This window comes from Meleagris gallopavo, chromosome 2, assembly GCF_905368555.1.
Source record: "Meleagris gallopavo chromosome 2, MGAL_WU_HG_1.1, whole genome shotgun sequence".
NCBI classification, from domain to species: Eukaryota; Metazoa; Chordata; class Aves; order Galliformes; family Phasianidae; genus Meleagris; species Meleagris gallopavo.
Window position 1 is genome coordinate 2,963,239 of NC_139405.1, and position 21,346 is coordinate 2,984,584.

General features: G+C 36.8%; 1 protein-coding gene across 2 annotated transcripts in view; it reads left to right on the forward strand.

Moving 5' to 3' along the window:
- PSME4 (proteasome activator subunit 4) overlaps positions 1 to 21,346 on the forward strand; it is a 64,015-nt gene that overhangs the window by 15,618 nt on the left and 27,051 nt on the right. For both annotated transcript variants that reach the window (XM_085218611.1, XM_085218612.1), the window contains 14 exons: positions 2,558 to 2,632; positions 4,560 to 4,682; positions 5,158 to 5,250; positions 5,992 to 6,257; positions 7,881 to 8,067; positions 8,717 to 8,806; positions 10,165 to 10,229; positions 10,332 to 10,482; positions 11,980 to 12,078; positions 12,588 to 12,657; positions 13,001 to 13,068; positions 13,613 to 13,828; positions 14,730 to 14,887; positions 16,518 to 16,613. In XM_085218611.1, coding sequence (XP_085074737.1) covers positions 2,558 to 2,632; positions 4,560 to 4,682; positions 5,158 to 5,250; positions 5,992 to 6,257; positions 7,881 to 8,067; positions 8,717 to 8,806; positions 10,165 to 10,229; positions 10,332 to 10,482; positions 11,980 to 12,078; positions 12,588 to 12,657; positions 13,001 to 13,068; positions 13,613 to 13,828; positions 14,730 to 14,887; positions 16,518 to 16,613 — 1,757 coding nt within the window. The remainder of the gene's footprint in view (positions 1 to 2,557; positions 2,633 to 4,559; positions 4,683 to 5,157; positions 5,251 to 5,991; positions 6,258 to 7,880; positions 8,068 to 8,716; positions 8,807 to 10,164; positions 10,230 to 10,331; positions 10,483 to 11,979; positions 12,079 to 12,587; positions 12,658 to 13,000; positions 13,069 to 13,612; positions 13,829 to 14,729; positions 14,888 to 16,517; positions 16,614 to 21,346) is intronic.

A 21,346-nucleotide genomic window follows, 5' to 3' on the forward strand; every position in this document is an offset into this window, starting at 1 on the left:
TCAATTATCTGTCTTCAAAGACGTTTCGTAGGGGTTAGTTTCTTCTACTTTGCAGTCACTGTGATAAGTTGTTGTCATCTTTATTTTAGACACAATAAAGAACTCTGCTCTCCTTGCCCAAGAATACCATCGGGCTATATCTTTCAAGTAAAATCATCTGCCTGCCTTTTTATACACATCTCATGATCAGATATGAGCTTAAGAAGTGAGAAGAAAAATACTCTCTAGACAACACCACAAGCAGCCTTAGTGCTGTTGGTGTCAGCTGACCTCTGCCTTGGCTTTACTGCAGTAAAACTTGGCAAATTACCAACGTGCCAAGTTGTATGTGAACATAAGCTCATTGACCATCTGGCTTCTTTCACTAATCTCCTGCCTGTGTATACAGGGAAGATTCTCAGTGTCATTGCAGAAAGCTAATTTCCAAAATACCATGTAATATAACCTTCGTAGCCCATTCCGTCTCTGGTAGTTTTTGTGTCAGAAGGCTCCTGTATAGGACATCCTAATTTGAGTTTGGTTTTCTCACAGTTAGAGGAAGGCAGTCTTTGTTCAACCAAATGGCAATTTTCCAGATTTGAACAAGTTTCATTTATCATTGTCTATAGACATTTCTGCATCTTCCTGATGGTTATCCAGAAAAGTGCAATCCTGTCTCATCCTTCTGCCAGAAGGATGACAGCCTGTACTTTTAGAACCATTATTTGGCTCGTTTCTGTCAACTAGTTTAAGAAAAGAATCATCAACACACTTTCATAAGTAAGCAGCTGTCTGTGGTATTTTTCTCTCTTCAGCTGACTTTTGACAGTTTGCTCAGAAAGCACAACATTTTATTTTTTTTTTTCCCCAAAGATCTTACTTCATGTTTCCTTTTCTGTCTTGTCCATCTTCTAAGGACAGGATCACTCTTTTCATCAAGCTTGGATGTAGATCATTATATACGTGTGTTCTGACTGTACAATCCAATTTAAACCTCCGTCTGCTGCAAGCTTTTTCTCAGCTTGCTTTGGCAGAAGTTGGATGTGCTGTTTGAAGGGAAGCTTCAGAAGGAGTTGCCTTTGAGGTGCATGGGATAGGTTGTTGGTTTTTTTTTTTCAGTGAGTATTGTCTTGTATCAAACAAATGTAATCCATTTAAGAAATTGTGAGGTTTGTCTCACTGTTGTGGCAGTTACGACTGTCTTGAATTGAATTTGTGGTTTTCAAAAGCTGTTTCATCCTTCAGGCTTGAAAGGTGAACTGTACTTCTGTGAATCTCTCTGAATTGGGCAGGATTATTCAAGGCCTTTGCTTCTGAGTGCACTATAGTTTCAAAATACTGGTAGAAACATCAAGGTCTTGGATACCTGACAAGTATTTCCTTACTTGAACAAGCTCATAAAAGGTGTGATGGTTGGTTGATCTTCCTCATGATCAGGAGGTTGGAGTTAGACACCTACTCTCCCTCTCTCTGTGTAGTGCTTTTAATTCCCTGTTCTATGGACACTTTTCAGTTCTGTTTTGAACTCAAGAGACACATACAGTAGACTATCTTCAAAGATAGTCACATACTGCTATCTAGTCTGCAAGCTGATGCCTGGGACTTCTACAAGCTGCATAGATGTATAAACTGAAGCTTAAAACATGCCAGCCATCAGCCACAGGCAAGTGCATTTTAAGTAGGATGGGTCCTGTAGAAGCTAAATAGTCCTTCGAGATAGCCTGGTTGAGTTCTCTTTCGTGTCTGTATATAGGCTAGTATACCCTTTGAGCTCACCAAATAATTTCACTGGTGAGGAAGCACCATTAGATGAACAGACAACTGCTTCTTAAGGTGCTCCAGCTCTGAGTACTAATGAATGGCATGGTGTATCACTTACAATCAAGGTTGCAAAGAACCTGGGTAATGCACTGGCAACCAAAGTGGGTTGCACAGGGCCCCTTTTCTTGTTGGAAAGTAATAGGCTTTTGGATAGCTGTGATTTTTCTTTCCATCCCTTCAATGCTTTTCAGAACCTATCTTTCTCATTCTTGCATATAGGAGGACTACTAATTTGTATGATGACATACAGTTTAATTTTTTTTGATCTATCGTTCATCTATTGTCATTTGGAGTTGCTGTAGAACAGTAAATAGTTAAGGAATATCTAAAATGCTGACAAATGCATTTTGCCTTTCATGTTAACATGGAGAGCAGAGCATAGAAAAAGGGAAGGGTGTGAATATATCTTCCAGAAGTACTATGAGTGTATCTCAGCTAAATAGTAATAATAATAGAAAAATTTCAAGACATAGAAATGTGTATTTTGACAGGCTGTGTCTCCCAGAACTTAGATCACAATTAGTACTGCTTTCCTGCTTTGCAGGGGCTCAAAAGAATAAGTTGACCTCCTGCAGGTTGGATTCCCACAGGTGCATTGTGAAATACAGTTTTGGTGGGTCCTAATAGACTGAAATCTCCCTTTGCAGATGTTATAGTGCTATGGATAGCTTTTATCTTGCATCTGTAGATACAAAGGATGAACAAAACCCTTCAAATTTATTCTAATAAATGTTTCCTCCTTCTGCTCTTGTTTCAGCATCTGGTAAATCTTTTTGCTCGCTTGGCCACTGACAACATAGGGTACATTGACTGGGATCCTTACGTACCGAAGGTAATGCTTTTCATTTTATGAAATTATCTTGTTTACTTTCAGTGTTAATATGCAAAGGATGATGCGTATTCCCTTTGAGGGTCTTATACTGCAGAGCCCCAGCTTTTCCAGTTAGATATATTCATTTGAAGACCTAATTTGAGCTGTCCTTTTGTAATAAAAATCTCTGAAAGTTGGTACTGCTATCACCTGACTTAAAGCCCAACCAAAGCAACAAAATACCTTTCCATATAGAAGTGCTGTCTGAATATATGTGTGTGTGTGTGTGTGTGTATATGTGTGTGTGTATATATGTGTGTGTGTATGTGTATATATATATATGTATATATATGTGTATATATGTGTGTGTGTGTATATATATATATATATATATATATGATTAATCCCCTTGGAAGTAAATGCTAATGACATTCATTTGATATGTACCACTTTCCAGTCTTTTCCAGTCTTTCACCTTACAGATTTTTAAAGATGTTCATAGCAGTTACATTGTTTAAAAAAATACTAATTAAGACCCTCTTGTTGAAGAGAAAATTGTACAATTGTAATGTGTTTGTGATATAAACCTTTCTGAAATTGAAAGCTGTTTCCTTGCAAGGTGTTCCTAATACAGATTAAAAAGAGTAATTTATATTTTATCTCAAATAGTAAAAGCAGAAAATGAGACATAAGTACAACCAAATCATTATTCTTCACTTGGTAGCAGTGCTATTAATTAGTGTTTTCACTAACTTGTGTTATGCTAAAAAACATCAAAGGCTTTTGGTTAGTGTCTGCCCCACTATTTTGTGCTATAATATTTGTAACAGACCTTGTGATAATGGGAGGTAAGAAACACAAAATAATGGCATGTCTCAAGGTGTTAATGTGTTATATACTCTGCTGATGAGAAATTTAGATGGAATATTTAAAAATAATAATCAAGGTCTCCAGAACAGTATTTGTATTTACATGATGTCGTTTTACATCTTAACTTCTTTGGAAGAGTAAGATTTAGCTTTTTCTCCCAAATAACGTGGGTGGGTTTTGACTGGTTGCTAAACTCCTTCCTGACAGAGTTGTGGTTTAGCTGTTCTTTTGAGTTAACTTCAACTGAAAAGCTAGTGGTTTTTTCTTTTTGTTTTTAAATAAACTGATAACGCTGACATTTTTCAAGTGTGTATTTTTGTGTTTGCACCGCAGTACTAAAAAGACGTGCTTGTGTAAGGTTTGACTTCTCACTGCTGCCCTTTAGCATCTGTGTTGCTATTGTGGTCCCATTTGTAACAGAACATTTTGGAATTTGGTTTCGTTCCCTGTTATTATTTGTTACATTTAAATATCTTAACTGTTTATTATTTTTTTATGCATCTGTTGCAAACAAGGAAAGGTCCATGACTTTCTATGTTAGTGTTCTGTAGGAAGTGTTACAAATCAAGGTTAATTGTTCCAGTTCCTTTTTGGTGGGGGTAGCGATGGGGAAATGAGAGTTATGAAACAAAATGAAGAGAGATGCATGTGTTTTACTTGTTTTGCATGAAATGTAATGGAAATGGTTGGAAAACTATTCATTCTCTCCTACGTGTGCCACCTCTTCAGCAGTGTGTGAGGAGAATATGTATTGTCTGATGTGATTTCAGCCTATGCATATTTCATTTCATTTTTCTCATGCTGCTAACTTGAAATCTAGACTTCTGAATTTTTCAAGGAGTTCAAGTATTATGGCTTTCTTGTGAAAATACTTTTTCTGTCCTCACTTCACACTTGCCATTTGAAACTATCTGCTCCTAATATTGTAGTTACTTTGCCCAGAAAATATTTGTTCCAAGCAAACGAAACTTTACAGGTAGCTTTCTGCGCCGTTCCTATTTCATGGCTGACTTACAGCATGCAACCTTTTTTTCTTCTTTTTCTTTTTTTTTTTTTTTTTTTTTTTTTTGCAATACAGATTTTTACCAGAATTTTGAGGAGTTTAAATCTTCCGGTGGGAAGTAATCAAGTTGTGGTTCCAAGATTCTTAACAAACGCTTATGATGTAGGACATGCAGTAATGTGGATCACAGCCATGATGGTTAGTAACTTTTTTATGAAGTATAACAAAAACTATTAACACAAAGAACTTTAAACAAGCAAGCATATGAAATAAATGCTCTGTTCAGCTCACAGCAGAAGCACTTTTTAGGCTAACTTTTGCCCAAGGATTGTTTAAAGGTTGATCGTTTCACTGTCTGCTTGGAATGCAGTTCCAAGGTTTATTTCATAGCCGCTGTCCGTGGCGTTCTGGAAGTGAAGAGCTAGTTATGAAGGCCACTGTAAATACCTGCCTAAGACCTGCCTACCAATTAAATCATTCATTTTTAGAATGAACCTCATCAGATCAGCTAGATCTTGCTAGTTAATGCTGAGTTGAGGGTTGCATATTTCATTCTAATGCTTTGAAATATGGCTGTGGTAAATGAGTACTCTCTTTTTCTTGCACTACTGTGTGTTATCTTTTCATTTTAACTTAGCCCACGTAATAAAATTCTGTGCTTTATTTTTCACAGGGTGGACCAAGTAAACTAGTACAGAAGCACTTGTCTGGGTTGTTCAATAGCATTGCTTCTTTTTATCATCCTTCAAATAATGGGCGTTGGCTGGTGAGTTTTTGCATGTCAGAACAGTAACTTTGTTACGACCAAAGCAGAATTGTTGAATCAAACGTGTTGATAGATGCATTATGTGCTGTAGTAGCCAGCTTGTCTGTTGGTTGTATTGTATTTTGAGGATTTAATTTTCAGTTTGTCAATACTGTAATTCAAGTTATACTTTCATTCTCAAGCCAGGAGCACAGAATACCCTTTCATGTTGCTGACCTACCATTTCTAAGCCTGCAAAACCTAGTTTTGTTTCACCAAAATGAAAACACATTTTTAATGCGTATTTAGTCTGACAAAGCCTGACTTTTTTTATGGTGTAGCTGGTTTAGTCTTCTGCTAGAATACTTAAGAATACCCTTGTGATAGCTGGTAAAAGTACAGATTAAAGTGACAGGATTGGTCTAAGTAGTGTCAAAACAGCTGACTTGTTCTAGCATAGAATGTTACTTGAGTGTGATTCTGCAGAGAATGCTCTCATATGTCCTAATTAGTGGTAAGTAATCTTAGTTATTGACTACATACCTTGAATGAGTTTCTCATAAATGTAAGGAAATCATAAGACATTCTTTGGAGGATAATTTTCTAGTATTTTGGGAACTGAAGTTTAATGATAGGAGCCTTGCATTTTAGAGCTCTTCTGAATTTTCATCTTTTGTAGCCATATAGCTTCGAAATACTTATTGTGTGTTGGTCAGTTAGCACTGCAGGGTGACTGACAAGAATTTCTCACATATTTAACAGAACAAACTGATGAAACTACTTCAGAGGTTGCCCAGCAGTGTTGTCAGAAGGCTGCATCGTGAGCGCTACAAGAAGCCGACTTGGTTAACTCCTGTGCCTGATAGTCATAAACTTACTGATCAGGATGTTACAGACTTTGTAGAATGCATTATTCAGCCTGTTCTTCTGGCTATGTTTAGTAAAACTGGAAGCCTGGAGGCTGCCCAAGCCCTGCAGAACCTTGCACTGATGCGTCCTGAGTTAGTAATTCCACCCGTACTTGAGAAGTAAGTATGATCTGTGTTAGCCTCCCTGTTCCCTTTCCAACAGGTAAATACTCAAAAGCACTTGTTAGGTGACATGTGGTCTCCTTGCTGCAATGAGTGCTTGCGGTGAGAGGAGTTGCTAAATTAAGCTTAGTGAGCACTACTGAGCAGTCAGCTTAGGGGGAGGATGTGATTTTTTTTTCTGGGTTTATTTTTTTTGACATCTGGTTAATGGAATATTTCTGGGAGTTGTCCATAGTTTGTGTAATATAGGGTAGTCTCTCAGATTGTCTGCATTTCTGTTATCATTTTCTGAGAGATGGAGGTGAGTCAGCTTAAAAAGCAACTTTGTGTGTATATTTACCAGCCATGTTGTGCTGCCTTGTCAGCTTTGTCTTAGAGCCAAATATGAATGGTGATACTGCATGTTTGCATAATGCTTCTGTTTTGTGTCAGGATGTGTGTGTTATGGATTGTTTAAAATTAGTGTCATTGCTTTTGACTTGGTAAAGCAAATCACTGAAGTATGTGTCCGTATAAAGTCGTTGGTTTGTATGACTACTAATGCCTTGATGCCTGAAATTCCAAAAAACTAACTCCTTCCTGTCTTCAGTGGAAGCTTGCTTTCTAGTCCCTTGCCCTTGTTTCCCCATCAGTCCTTCATATTTTACCAGCTTGTGTTGTAAAACCAGTGGAGAAATGAATTTGTCTTGAAAAGAGCCATTCCTGAGTTCCATACCATACTGACTCAACTGGTTATAAAGTCTTGACTAATCTACTCTTATATGAAAACGGTTCAAGCATAACATTTCTAACAGGGACAGCAGTGAACATCAGTATTGGGTCTGACTACTGCTTCTATTTTGAGAGCAGACTCAACGTCTGCTCTGTAGATAAAGCTATTCCTGATAAGTTTGCCTTGGCTGCAATTATGAATTTGTTTTGTTAAGAAGATGTAGGTCCTTTATGCTTTGAGTCATGGAGGGCAGGGATAGCACTATGGCTCCTGTCAATAACCTACAGTTCAAACAACTGTACAAAGAGTTACACAGTTTGCTGAGAAGTATCTACTGTAAAAATAAATAAATAAATTAGAAATGCTGGTAACTTAACCGATTTTAAATTAAAAAAATAAAATTATAAATGGATTTCAATTTCTCTGTTCATAGGCAGTTGAGGCAAGTTTTCATGCATGCTACACAAACCTTACATTTTTATGTACACAGCTTCCATCAGCTTATGTAGATGCTGCTGGCAGTAGAATGGTGAGAGTTCTGTAGTTAAGGGCCACCTTCTCATTGCTAAACCACCTGCAGGATTCGTCCTTAAAACCTTAAAACAAGAAGAATGTAATAGCATTGAATCTAGGAGTACACGAAGTTACTAATTTCCACGCTGCAACTGCTAAGAAATTACCTGATCCTGAAATTTTGAAAGAAACAGTTTTTAATGTACAAATGTCCATTGGAAAAAGTCCATTGGAAAAAGATTACCAAAAGGATGTTCTGAACCATTGGTTGCCTTAATCTTTTCTTGCAGAAGCTGTGCACCCTTTTTGTAAAAAAAAAAAAAAAAAAAAAAATTATTCACTTTTCTTTGATAAAGCAATGATTTTCCTAATATGATTGCTTCTACACCCTATAGAACATATCCTGCACTTGAGACGCTGACAGAACCTCATCAGCTCACGGCTACTTTAAGCTGTGTAATCGGAGTAGCTCGTAGTCTGGTATCTGGTGGGAAGTGGTTTCCTGAAGGTCCAACACACATGCTACCTCTACTGATGAGAGCTTTGCCTGGAGTGGATCCAAATGACTTCAGCAAGTGCATGGTGAGTGTATCAATCTTACCTCTTCTTTGAATGTATTTAGCTAATTGACTCGGTGTGAAAGCTTTTGCTACATTTGTATGAATGCAAGTAAAACTTGTATTTCCAGAAATTCTTAGCATGATTTTGTTCCTGGCACAACTGTGCTTGCAAAGATGTGATAATAAAGCTTCTAACTTAAGATAATGCCTTTGGCTTGTTGGACACTGCCAAGTGAATCTTTAACACCAGACTGTGATAAGCATTGTTCTGATTTTTTGGGCAGCTCTAAAAATAGATGTTCCAAATTTGGTAGCAAATACAGAAAACCTTTTATTTATTGCTAGGTTTCATTAAGTCCCAGAAGCCCATGTTGTGAGGGCTTCATTTTCCTTGACTATTCAAAAAATTTTAACATCGGCCTCTTTAACTTCAAAATCCCACAGAAAAGTGTTATTTTACCAGAAAATAGTTTTCTTTGTGTAGTTACAACTTCAGTTAGTTTTTAACCCGAAATCAGAAATAATAAGGGGATGTTTTGGACTGAAAGAATCGATCTGTAGAATTTTTTTTTAATGTAGTGATTTGCTTTTGCTGCCATACTTTAATTGGGAAAGCTTTTTAATGTGTGGAATACAGCATTTATTAAAGAGCTGTTTGCAACTCTCAACAGATTACATTCCAGTTTATTGCAACATTTTCTACTTTGGTGCCTTTAGTAGATTGTTCGTCTGTGTTGCAAGAAAGGGATGATCTTTCAGAGGTAAGAGCACTGTGCAGTTGTAAAAATGGAACATAACTTACAGACTTCAGCATAATTTCTAGCAATCTAATTGTGTTCAGAAGCGCAATGTGTTTGCTGCAATCTCTTTTTATGGGTATAAGCTACCTTAAACAAAAAATGTTATGCACAAACTTTATTTTTTTGTTGCATTTGCTTCTACTCAGTGTGGTAGAGCTGATATCAGTGTTGTTGTAAGATACACACTTACCATTTCTAGTTCAAAAGTAGTCCAGCTTAGAGCAGTTTGAAGGGCAACTAGTTGGTTGTCTGGGGGAATCTGGGAGAAATTTGTCAGAAAGGAATTTGTTACTGAAAACTTAAGTGTAAAAGAAAGAATGGGGTGTTTCTTCTTTTTGTAGTTGTTTTCCAGTGAGCTAATACTCTCCTGCCTTTAAGGGCTGTTTCTCTACAATGGGAAACTATTGCAAAATACTTGTACTCTTTGAAGTGTTCCTGTATTTAGGTTTCTCTTTTCTGATTGGGATGCTATTGCTATCTCTTCAGATCTTTTTTAATCTCTTCTGTTGAAGAGACAACATCATTAGACAGTGAGCACCATCTCCCTTTGCTGTTTTAACTTTGCTGCCTCTTCTTTATTAGACTTGGTCTCCCTGCCTGTTTTCCAGGACTGTTTTTAATACTTTGTCCTTTTTCTTCTGCACATAAGAAAAAATACAGGAGGAAATGGGAAATAATTTTTCTATTTCTCTGATTTTTCACTAGATTTTTGATTCCGCTTTTGATAGAAATAATTTGTGTCCAGCATATTCTGAATGTGGCAGCACCAGTATCCACTATGATAGTTGGAACTGCCACATGGGATATTTTGTCGACTGTTTAGGAGACTTCATGTAGCACTGAGAACAGCTAATAGCTACAGATTTTGAATGGCCAGAGTGGTACTGGAATGTTAATTTCCTTGCCCTGAGGCTGCAGCACTCCGGAGCTGACAGTGGAGTTTGTATGATGAATGTGTAATGCAAATATATCAGCAAAGCCAAGACCACTGCCACAGTTGGCACTCACTGACATGCTGCTAGAAAGGAAGATCAGTAGTAAAGGCTAAAGGTTGTATCCAGGGAGATGAACCCCATTTCACCTTGAGAGGCTGTCTGGCTACGTATCAAGGCCAGAATGCTTGATTGAGCAGTGCAAAGTGTATGTAGTAATTGTTTTCGTGTACTCAAAACTATCCAAACTCTGTTTGGTGGGAGATGTAGTCTGTATCACATAAAATTTGAATGTGCTTTTGAAGCAGTTGATAAAGGGTATCTTTATACTATGTTTTCCTAAGAGAAGCCAACCTTCTGTGTTCCTTTTGCATTGGAAAATTGTAGGTGGAAAGAGAGTTGTGCTCTGCAACAGCAGAATTTGAAGATTTTGTACTACAGTTTATGGATAGGTAAGTAAGCTAAAGATAGGTGAAAGCTTGGCATGAAGAACTTAATACAAATTCCCAGTTCCAATTAACTAAAATTGTACTTACTGTACTTCATTTCTTTAGGTGTTTTGGACTTATAGAGAGCAGCACGTTGGAACAGACCCGAGAAGAGACTGAAACAGAGAAAATGACTCATCTAGAGAGTCTAGTTGAATTAGGTCTGTCTTCTACCTTCAGTACAATCCTTACTCAATGTTCAAAAGATATATTTAAGGTATGTAAAACATGGCACATTCTGCAGAACTTTGAATCTTAATTTTCTGTTGTGAGATGCGAGTGAGTTCAGATTCTTCCTGTGTTATCCTGTTATGATCTTATGCATTTTAACCAAGGGAGGGGCTAGGAGAATTTAGGACTTCATGTGAACTTGCTTTGTGATTTTTATATGCATCAGTACAGAGTTCTGAGCAACAGGAGGTGCTCTTTTTGAAGCCAGTGATAATTGCTAGGGTTCTTTCTTACAGTTATCACTTTGTTGTTTTAGGCAGGAATTTCCAAGTCTTTGGATGTTAATGCTGACTTATCCAGTTCCTGCTTTCCTCTTTTTTCCTATCTCCCTTGTCTTCCACTGAGCAAAAGAAGCAGTTCAGGGAGCCATGTGGCTAATAAGATCAGAAAAACAATCTGTATTAAAATCTCTCAGGGCTGGTGTGGGGAATCCATATTGTTACACAGGTGGATTCTTTTCTTGTTGTTTGGGGGTAACACATTTTATTCTGTTTCTATTTTGTAAATATTTTGAGATGCTGATTGTACATTTTGAGTCATTGCTTTGGACACATAGGTATCATTTTGGTTGGAATCTTGTGAAGGCAGATTCTTCTTTTTTCCTTACTGCGTGTGATTATTTTAGTGGTGAACAACCTACAAATATGCTAACTACTAAAATAGACAATTCCCGATTTATTTGTTAAATAAGGGATGTCTTGGCTTTATTTCACTTCTGCATGTGAAATAACAGTTTTCATGTAGGCAGGTTGTGTCTTATCCACGGAAAGCTGCTTTTCTGTATAGTTTCTCAGAAGCATCCCCAAGCTTTGATCAGTCAGCTCAGTGTATCTCACCTCCTTTTTTCTCAAGGTGAAAATTTTAGATGTCTTTCCATCTGAAAGCTGGATATCCCTTTGTGTCATCAATTACAGCACTGTGTGTGGTTTTTAAACTTGGAGAAGGCCCAGGGGAAAGAATACAAACCTTCCTGTAACTGAATGGACTTTAGTGACAGTGGATCATGTCATGTTATTTTTCATGAATACAGTAAATACAAAGTTGGGAAAAGCCATGAAAGTCTGCAAACTAGGAAACTATTTTGATTAACCTTCTTATCATTGCTGCTTTTGTAGCAGCATTTATGTTATAGCTCGAGGCAGTAAGTATGCAGATAGGCATAGGTGCACATAAACTGAGTCACATGTACTGATACCATTAAGATATTTTTTTCCTGAGCAGTTAATTCACACACAGCTTTCTATCCTTTCTATTTTCTAATGTAATTAAATTGAGTGGTTAAGTTTTACTCAGCTTCAGGCATTGTACAGAACTGATTTGTCTTCTCTGTTCTGATTTCTAATGGGAATCATGTCTGCTATCATATATTTAAAAAAACAATATTATATACAGACGCTGCCTTCTATGTAAGACAAAATGTTTTATATTTTTTTTTTTTAAAGCACATGAAAAGCTAACCTCTGTCCTTTTCTATTAATTTTAGGTTGCCTTGGAGAAGGTTTTCAATTTTGCCATTTCAAATATATTTGAGACAAGAGTTGCTGGTCGAATGGTTGCAGATATGTGTCGAGCTGCAGTAAAAGTGAGAGAGGATGCTCTTATTTCACTCTTATTTCACTCAATTACAGTTTTAGTTTAAAAAAAAAAAAAAAAAAGGAAAGCCAAGAAGTCCATACTACTTTCTTACATAAAATCTTTTATATCTTAAAAATACAGGAAGCTCTTAGTATCTTAAAATTAAAAGGTTGTATTTAGCAGTATTTTCTTAATTGCTTTTATGTTAAATTTAATACTGGTGTTAATGAGTGTTTTAAAATTATATAATCATAGAATTGCTTGGGTTGGAAGGGACCTCAAGGATCATCAGATTTCAACCCCACTGCCACAGCAGGGCCACCACCATCCAGATCTGGTACTAGACCAGGCTGCCTGTGAAGTCAGATGGACTCTAGGTTGAATTGTTGTTAATTTGAGAATAGCCTGTGTTTCTTAGTAACATTATTAGAAGATTTGTATCAGTGTCAACACTGAATTTGTGTTGCATCTTTTTAAAAAACTATTTATAATGGCTATTCATAATGCTGTTTCCAGTGCCGTCCAGAGGAATCCTTGAAACTGTTTGTACCACATTGCTGCAATGTTATAACTCACCTCACAGTCAGTAAGTTTTTAATATTTTTAATATTACACTTGCTTTGTTTTGGATTTGCTTTCATTAAGCATGAAAATAATATTTAGAATTTCCACGTCTATTCATCATTTCATCTCAATAATGGAAAATTATTTATTTAATGTTTGGAGACACTTAGTGATTTCCTCAAAGTATTCAAGATTTTAAATGAAGTAAATTTCAGTTGGATGGGGATGAAATATTAGTTGGAAGTTAGCCATAGAGGGCTTGTGAGTAAAATTTTTGGAGCGCAGGCATCTGTTCTATAATGTTACTGGCTTGCAAAACCTGTCCACAGTGTGGTTACAGCAGTGCTGTTTGTTTGTTCCTCTAGATGATGATGTGTTACGTGATGAAGAACTAGATAAGGAGCTACTTTGGAATCTTCAGCTTTTGTCAGAGGTATTGTAAAGAATACTCTCACTGAGCACATATGCCATTGAATCTTATTTGATGCCTCTGAAAGAACAAAATTGAATACTGCTGTTAAACAAAATGTTTTGTGAATGACATTGCATAACTTTCTTCTCTAAATGGGGTGTAGATAGATGTCATTTGAAGGAAATAACCATTGGGGCTGTACATGGAATAATATTAAAGCAGTTATTACAAACAGTTATCAAGGAGTAGAGAAAGAAGAGGGTTCAATTTAGGGAAAAGTGTATTGTGGTAAAGATAAATGTCTTAAAGTGCATCTCAGTATGTATAAACGATGCTAGAAAACTTTGAACAAGATGAAGAGGGAAGTATTTTCACAGTTCTTGTGTGCCATTTTTTCAACAGTAGAAGTGGTAGTTTGTGTGCTAGTTGTGTATTAAATCCAAATTTCGTGTGATATGCTGAATGAAACGTGGTACAGGATCAGTTGAGTGGTGTAATCATCTCTTTAGTCCTCCAGAACACCATCTGCTATATTTACTTTTCAAATGTTTGTCTTTCCTGTTAGATCACTCGAGTGGATGGAAAGAAGTTGCTACCATACAGGGAGCAGCTTGGGAAGATTCTGCAGCGAACCCTACATTTAACCTGTAAGCAGGGTTACATTCTGTCTTGTAACCTACTGCATCATCTTCTTCGTTCTGCTACACTTATCTACCCCACAGAGTACTGCAGTGTGCCAGGTGGCTTTGACAAGCCTCTTTCTGAATACTTTCCTATCAAGGCAAGGATTTTCATTTATTTAGGATTAGAGGATTTGACTTTCGTTTTAAAAAACAATCATACACAATATTATTTGTTTTAATTTGGAGATTTCTGAACATAGGTAGCAGCAATGGAAAGTGTAATTGAAAGATGCTTTAAGCTTTTAAATGTGTAGAGCAAATATTCAAGTTTCTTAAAATTATATTGGTAGCAAAAAATGAATACTGACTTGTTTTGAGTAATTATACAGCATGACATGTTTTATGATGTGTGTGTTTTACAATGATTGCATGACTACAATAAGGTAAAGCAAAAGTTGTCTGCTCATGTTTCTTAATCTTGTAATTATATGATGCATTCAGTTGAGACCTAGCTATCTTGAAATGCAGTGTTAAGGTTGCACGAGAGTTTTACTGTTCACTTAAATATCCAGTCAGAGAAAGCACTGCTGCACTGGAACAAACTTAATCTTTCACCTGCTGTATAGTCTTTTCTTATTCCTTTTCACATAAATGTTATCATCAGATACAACAAGTAATTTTGGGGACATGCAAAAAAAGAGTGTAAGAACATCACTGCAAAACTGTTGCCAAAAAAGGAGATACGGTATTATTTAGGAATTTGCAGTAATGTTTTTGAATTTGAATCTGGCCAAAGAAACAAGAAAGTTATACTTCAGTTACGCCTTAACAGTCCTTTGCCTTTTAGTCCTTCCAGATATGTGTTATGTTCCAGGTGTATGCAGACAGTACATTAGGTTTGGGATTACTATGTTGTTTTTTTCCTGAAGTTCTCTGAATATAGCTAGTTCTTGTGTTTTGCAGTAATGTTAAGTGGTTTTTTAAAGGTTTGGTTTTGTGTTTTTTTTTTTTAAGATTTGTATCATTGTTTGATTAATGAGATGTCTTTATTTAATACAGGACTGGGGTAAACCAGGTGACCTGTGGAACTTGGACATCCAGTGGCATGTTCCTTCATCTGAGGAAATAAACTTTGCTTTTTATTTGTTGGACACTTTTCTTCAGCCAGAGCTCACCAAACTAGAGCACTATGCAACTGGAAAACTTGAAATGTCCAGGTCAGTGGTAATGCATAATACAGAGGAAATGCCTTTATCCACTCATGTCTCCAAGTGGTTACTGCCAGCTGTACTAGCACTGCAGACATTAAGGAGCAGAATGCTGTAATGTTACAATGTCTCAGGATATTCCAAGTACCTTTCCCAGGTTTTTAACCCTTCAAAGTGCATAAAGTTGGAAGTGCATTTCATGAAATTGATAACAGATGATAACAGATTATTTTGATCAGAAAAACTTTTTTGAAAAAATCTGAGGATACTTCATATTGTTGTAGAGGAGTGGATGTTTTTGATATATACCCTAAAATTATGACTCTTAAATTTTAGTCAGCAAGAAAGTTTTTCTTCTGCACTCTCTATTGTTACTTTGGTATAATCATTTGTCTTTCCTGAGGTATGAAATGGGGTGCAGAACCAATTTGGCTTGCAAATAGTTTTAGTGCTCCCTTTACTACAATAGAAAGGATTGAGTCCATGAAGTGGCAGTATGATAACCGAGGAGGTAATGGAGTGTCAGTGGCATAAACAAAGGCGAGTGGAGGCAAGATTAATATTAGCCAATCTTGTTACACTTTGTTAGTGTGAAACCATGGCTTTGAAGGATAGTTTCCTAACCACAAGACAGTCATGAGTTTATTATGTGCTAAAGTATTTATGAGTATCAAATGGCTGAAGCTTTTTACAGTCCTCTCAAGAAATCTTCTTCTTGTATTAAATCCTCCTACCCTTGATATAATTAAATGTAGGTATTTATACTTCATCAGATGTTCATTGTTTAACATCATATCTCATACAGTACAGTGCTGCCATACCTGTAGCAGGGTGTATCAGGCTCCTAAATATATTTCTGTCCTACCAAGGTCCCACACTGCTTTATTCCTGAAAAAGGCAATATATGCTTGACAAATCAGTGCCACCAAATTGCAATTGTAATTTACACTTAGGCTAAAGGAAGAAAGTATGTGTCTCCCTATAGGTCTTTAGCTTATTTGCATGTGTTGTTGTTTTGTTTGTTTTGCTTTCTTCTGTTTCTGTTTGGCACCTTGTATGTAAAGCAGTTAGTTTATAAATTGAGCTTTGAATTGATCAGGGCTCCACTATGCTACCTAACAGAAACAAATGATGATGATCAGGACTATTTAGCCAAGTGCCTGAATTGCAAATTAAATTGGAATACAAGATAGCATAGCTGCAGGAATAGAGAATGCTTTAAGTGGCTGAGGATGTAATGAGTGTGAATAAATGAGGACGCCAGGTGAAACTGCTAGTGCTTTAAATGGCACTATTTCAATAAGTAGCATTTTTGTTGATTCTTACATCATAAATTTTATATCTCACAAAACTCTTCCAAACAATAGCACTAACAAAACACACTAACTTCAAAACAGACAGCTTTACCCCATTGGGTAAATAAATACCTCTCATTATCCTTAAGTTTCCTCTTGCAGACTTCAAAAGCTCCACATGAGTGTTGACAGTAAATAATAGAATCTGATTACAGAAAGCAAGCAGTGCTTAAAAAGACTCTTCTATGAAACATCACAAAACATATGGTTTATCTTCTGTATATTCTGAAGTATTTAATAAGACAGTTACAGTAATCAGTTGTTTTTGTTTGTTTTTTTTTAAGAGATGACGTGCAGCAGTGTCTTGCCATAGTGCATAACTGCTTGATTGGTTCTGGGAATATTCTGCCTCCTCTGAAAGGAGAAAGGGTAGCTCACCTGTAAGTAGATTTTATTTATCTATCACAAATGTCTGTAGCATATTATGGTATTACTTCATATTTTTTCAGTATTTTCTTATTGCCATTGACATCCAGCTGCTTCTAGTGACTTTTTAAGGAACTCCCATACCAGTATGTAAAGATGCAGAAACTTAAAATATCAGTTGCAGAAGCTGTTGCAAATGTTTTTAAAGGGTATGTGACAGCATTGCATTGCTGATGCAATTTTATATGAAGGAAATGGAAGCTGGGCATATATTTGTATGTTTTTTCTCCTCCAAAAGAAGCCTGCCATCTCTAGTAATGTTTGTATCTCCCTGAACGAACGCACATTCTGAACTTAGCTTCTTTCTGGCTGTTTTCTTATCTTAAAGTAGGAAGTAAATCCTGTTCAAATGCTCCTACCCTTGTGGAATGTAATAAGAACTCCAGCAAAGATGCCTGAGTGAATTTTCATTGGGAAGTAACAAGAACAATGCTTGTCGCTTTATAGTAGTTTAGGCTTTAAATAGTCTTGTTTCATAGATTGCTGCTTAAGAACTGACTTGTTTGAGAAACTGTGTTGAAGTATTAATACTGAATTTGATCTCACTGTTCATGTACTTATATATCATGTTTTGAATTACGGAGAGTGTGGCTTATGGCAGAAGTCCTTATTTGGTGATTGGAAGTGCACTTCTGAAATATTTTGGTTTTTGGCTCAAGTTTTGACTGCTAAAAGTCTAAACAAACTTTGGCAAGATTCGGATGTGTTGCTTTGGGTGCTCAGCTGCTGTGAGCTCCTTGCAAAAGTGAGAGTTCTCTTTTGAGAGTATCTAAGAGCATGTGTTAAGCTGGAATGCTGTGCAGAGGTAGTTACCATTGGCTATATAAAAAATCAAAGGAATCTAAGTAATCTTTTACTTAAAGAGACAATGCAAGGTACTCAGCCTGATTTAGGAATATCTTCTGGAATAAGGCCACCTGAAAGGCAGTCATTGGCTGTTCTTGTACCAGTAATGTGATGTGGGACCCGTGTTAGCATCACTGCTTGATTCAGTCTGAATCCTTATCTTGGGACTATGTCTGTGGTTTCATTCTTGGTCTGGGTTGTTTAGGATCATCCTTTAGTATTTTGGGGTGGAACCTGTGAACTCTTCATGTACAGTTCAGGACAAAATTATCATCTTATAAATGTTTTGAATGGAAGATTTGAAGATTTGCTTCATTCTGTTAGTTATCTGTGCTTCCTTATTGAATACATACAATTATACAACAGCATGCTGAAATCAATTTGTGATTAAAGAAATGGAAATCTTATTTTTCTTAAATCTTAATTTTGACATGTAATAATTTGTTCTACTTAATGACTGTAGAGCTTGAGGATCCTTCATTATTTGTACTCTGAACAGGCTTTCTACTTACTGATGAAACAATAAATCTTGCAGCCCGTTATTACATTTACATCAAGGCTTTTAAAAACCATGCTTAAAGCAGTGGATCTTTTCAATCACTATACAGGGCTCTGGATTTTCCCAACTGAAATTGAATGAATTTTGTGTATCCTTCAGTTCTTTCTTTGTGTGATTTGAATAATCACAAATTATATATATATAAAAAAATATATAATATAGGAAATCTGAGGGAAATAGAGTGGATATGTGCACAGATAATTATTTTTTGACCTCTTAAGGTGGATTGAATACTTCAGGAGATCCCATCACGCTGTTTTACAGACTTCCTATCCAATATATGTTAGCTCCTCGTAAGTTTATTCTATATATTTGGAAGGGACAGTTATAAAGATCAATATCAATTAAACATCTTGAGAGGCTGAGTGATCCATCTGAGGCAAATGGTGATCATGATTCTGTGATTCTATGAAATGGTGTTCATTTTGGAGGTGCTTCTTATGAAATGTGTGTCCTAATGGATTACTGTAAGTAAGCAGGCATCACAGAATGGTGCCAAGATGGAATGCATGCTCTTCAGGGCCTCAGCCTTTCCTCTTCCTTCCCTAGGAAATCTCTGGGATGTTTGTAGGGAGGAAGAGATCTTCTTATTAAAAAGCAATATTAAACAGGCTGCTTTCTATGCCACGTGTCCACATTCTGCAATAAAGATTACAAGCCAACTGTATATAGCAAGTTCAGCAAAAGCACCTCGTATTAGAATAGAGAGGGTTTCATCTTAATTATGGTTGTTTTCTGAGTTCTTGGGATGTTTTTTGTTAAGATAGCAGATGCGTGCAGTAGGAGCAGGCTTGAGAACATACATGAAGCACTGATTAGAAACCTAAGGATGTTTGTTGTCAGTGACTAATTCAGTTACGCAGAATGCCTGTTTTAAGTACTGAGTGGGCAGTGTTGGTAGCTAACACTGGTGCTGGTAATATTCACTGTCCTCGTGTGGCAGTGTAGGAATAATTTAAATGCAAGTATTGCTTAAATAATAATAAAAAATCAGTAGTATATAACCTCCATTGGTGTACAGACTGCTCCCTCTGCACAGATGCTCTTTTCCTTTAGTGTCTGTTTTGTGGTTTGACAAATGTCTGTCGCCCAAGTATTTACAAACCTTGTTCTGGGGGTCTGTTTGCAGCCTTGTGCGGGGGACCATGGGGAAGGCAGTGGCAGGAGTGAAGAAGAAAGGAGAAGAGAGATTATTTCAATGTATTTAATTATTTATTTCTTTGTAGAGCCAAAATATACTGATATCTCTTGGCCTTCGTGTGTAGATATGTTTTGTTAAAGGACATCCAGTGAGTAAGAGGCAAATAAATAGCTGCTATATTACAACTCTCTCAGCCTTACTATTGCTGGTGTTTATAAGCAGCTTTCATACATTTTAATTGATTTAATTTGCTAATTAATTTAACTGACTTAGTCATAACAGTGTGTGCGGTATGAAGCAAGATGACTTAAATGAGTGAGGAGTTAATTGGTGGTTTTTTTTAGTTTAAGTAATACAGAAAGCTAATCACAGAAATCTTATGTTGACCATTTGTCACAGATGCCACAGCATGGCTGAATGCTCGTTTCATTACTGGTTGGTGTAATCGACCTGTGGTGTTGCATAGAACTCTCTTGAGGGGTTTGGTTTTGTTTTTTTGTAAAGGTAAATTTCAGTTTGTAGTGTTACATAAATGAGGCAGTCCCCAGGAGGGCTGAGAGCACTGCTTGATCACTGGTCTGGTAGAAGCAGTGAGTCTGCCTTCCTGTCCTAAACCTTGAAAAAACAAATTGCAGCCATGAATACAGCAGACTGCTTTCCACTGACACTGAAAACATTTCCTGCTGGGTGGTTGTTGTTGCTATCATTCTTTTGAAGTTGTTTTACAATAGGAAAACATCTATTGCAAGTGCAGGACCTCTCTAGTAATGTGTGGAAAGAAGCCTGACGTGTTCTGTCATCATACTGTTAACCTGGGATTCTTTTGTTTGATCACAGAGGTGGTATTACAGTTATTTTCATAGAAGGATGCTGATTAATGTTCATCTGTTACACTGTTCACTTCTGGAATGATAAGTTTTCTGTGGAAAGTCACTTGATCCATTTCTAGATGCTTCCCAATAGATTTTATTGCTCCCTAACACTGAGCAACTGAGAGTACTCAATTTCAGAATGTTATTGTTCTTTAATATTTCTCCTTGCTAAGAGGAGCCTTTGTCTTGTATCCCTTCCAGTTTGTGTTGGTGGGAAATGGATTTGCTTCTTGAATAGTTAACATACAAAGCTTTTCTGTTTCTATTTTCTTCACGTTAAAAAGCTTTATTTTCATTGCTTGATAAATGCTAGCTGAATATTTCAAACCTATTGTTTATCTCCAAGTATGTACGTTGGCTTGAGCCTTCTTGAGTCTCCTGCCAATATAGATTAATGTTTTCATATGATTTACTAGTTTCCCTTTTTTAAAACCTTTTGACTGGGAGTCTCTGAACAGGAATAGCAGTGGGTTTGGTACTGAATGCACCTGGTGGACCCAAAAGCATGTATGTATGTATGCTCAGGTTGCTATGAAGTGTTGAGAGTGATTGCTTTATTTAGTGAACTTGAGCTTAAATGGCTTGGATTTCATAACACTCCAGCATTTTCTGAGACCAAGCAGTGGGTAGTTTGTATGATTCCCCTCTCTCCCCCATATTTTTGCCCAAGTTTGTGAGCAAAATTCCCTTGCTTTTTTCTATAATTTATGGAAATAATTTACATCTTTCTGAAAACAACCATCAGAGCTTAACTAAAAAACGCCTCATGCTATTTTAAAAGGCAAAGGGAAGAAAAGAATTGAGGAGGTTACAAGGAGCAATCCTTTCTGGTAGCAGGAAGTTTTGGTGCAGCTGGTCAGAGTTGCAGTGAATTACCCTGTCACAGGTGTGGGAAAATGGCATGCACTTTTTTCCATGCTGGCAGAAACAGTGTGATGGCTGCCCTGCTGTGCAGAGTGTGTGTAGGCACACAGTGCTTCTGTGCAAGTTGTCTACCCTTTTCCCTAAGGGTCTGCTGTAATTGACAGTAATGTCAATGGTTTTTTTTCTGTTGTAATAACTGTAACGGTGTGCAAGTAGAGGTTTTTCCAGATGCAAAGAAGATAATGCTTTTAGAGGTTGAAAAATCTCACTGGTGCTTGGTTGAGTTCATGTTCGCTTCCCATTCTTGCTGCCTGCATATTAACCAGGTAATCCTCAGCAGCTGCTTTAGGGATGCAGAAACAGGGTTAGTCAGGGGACTTTTTCACCACCTCTTACATTCAGCTT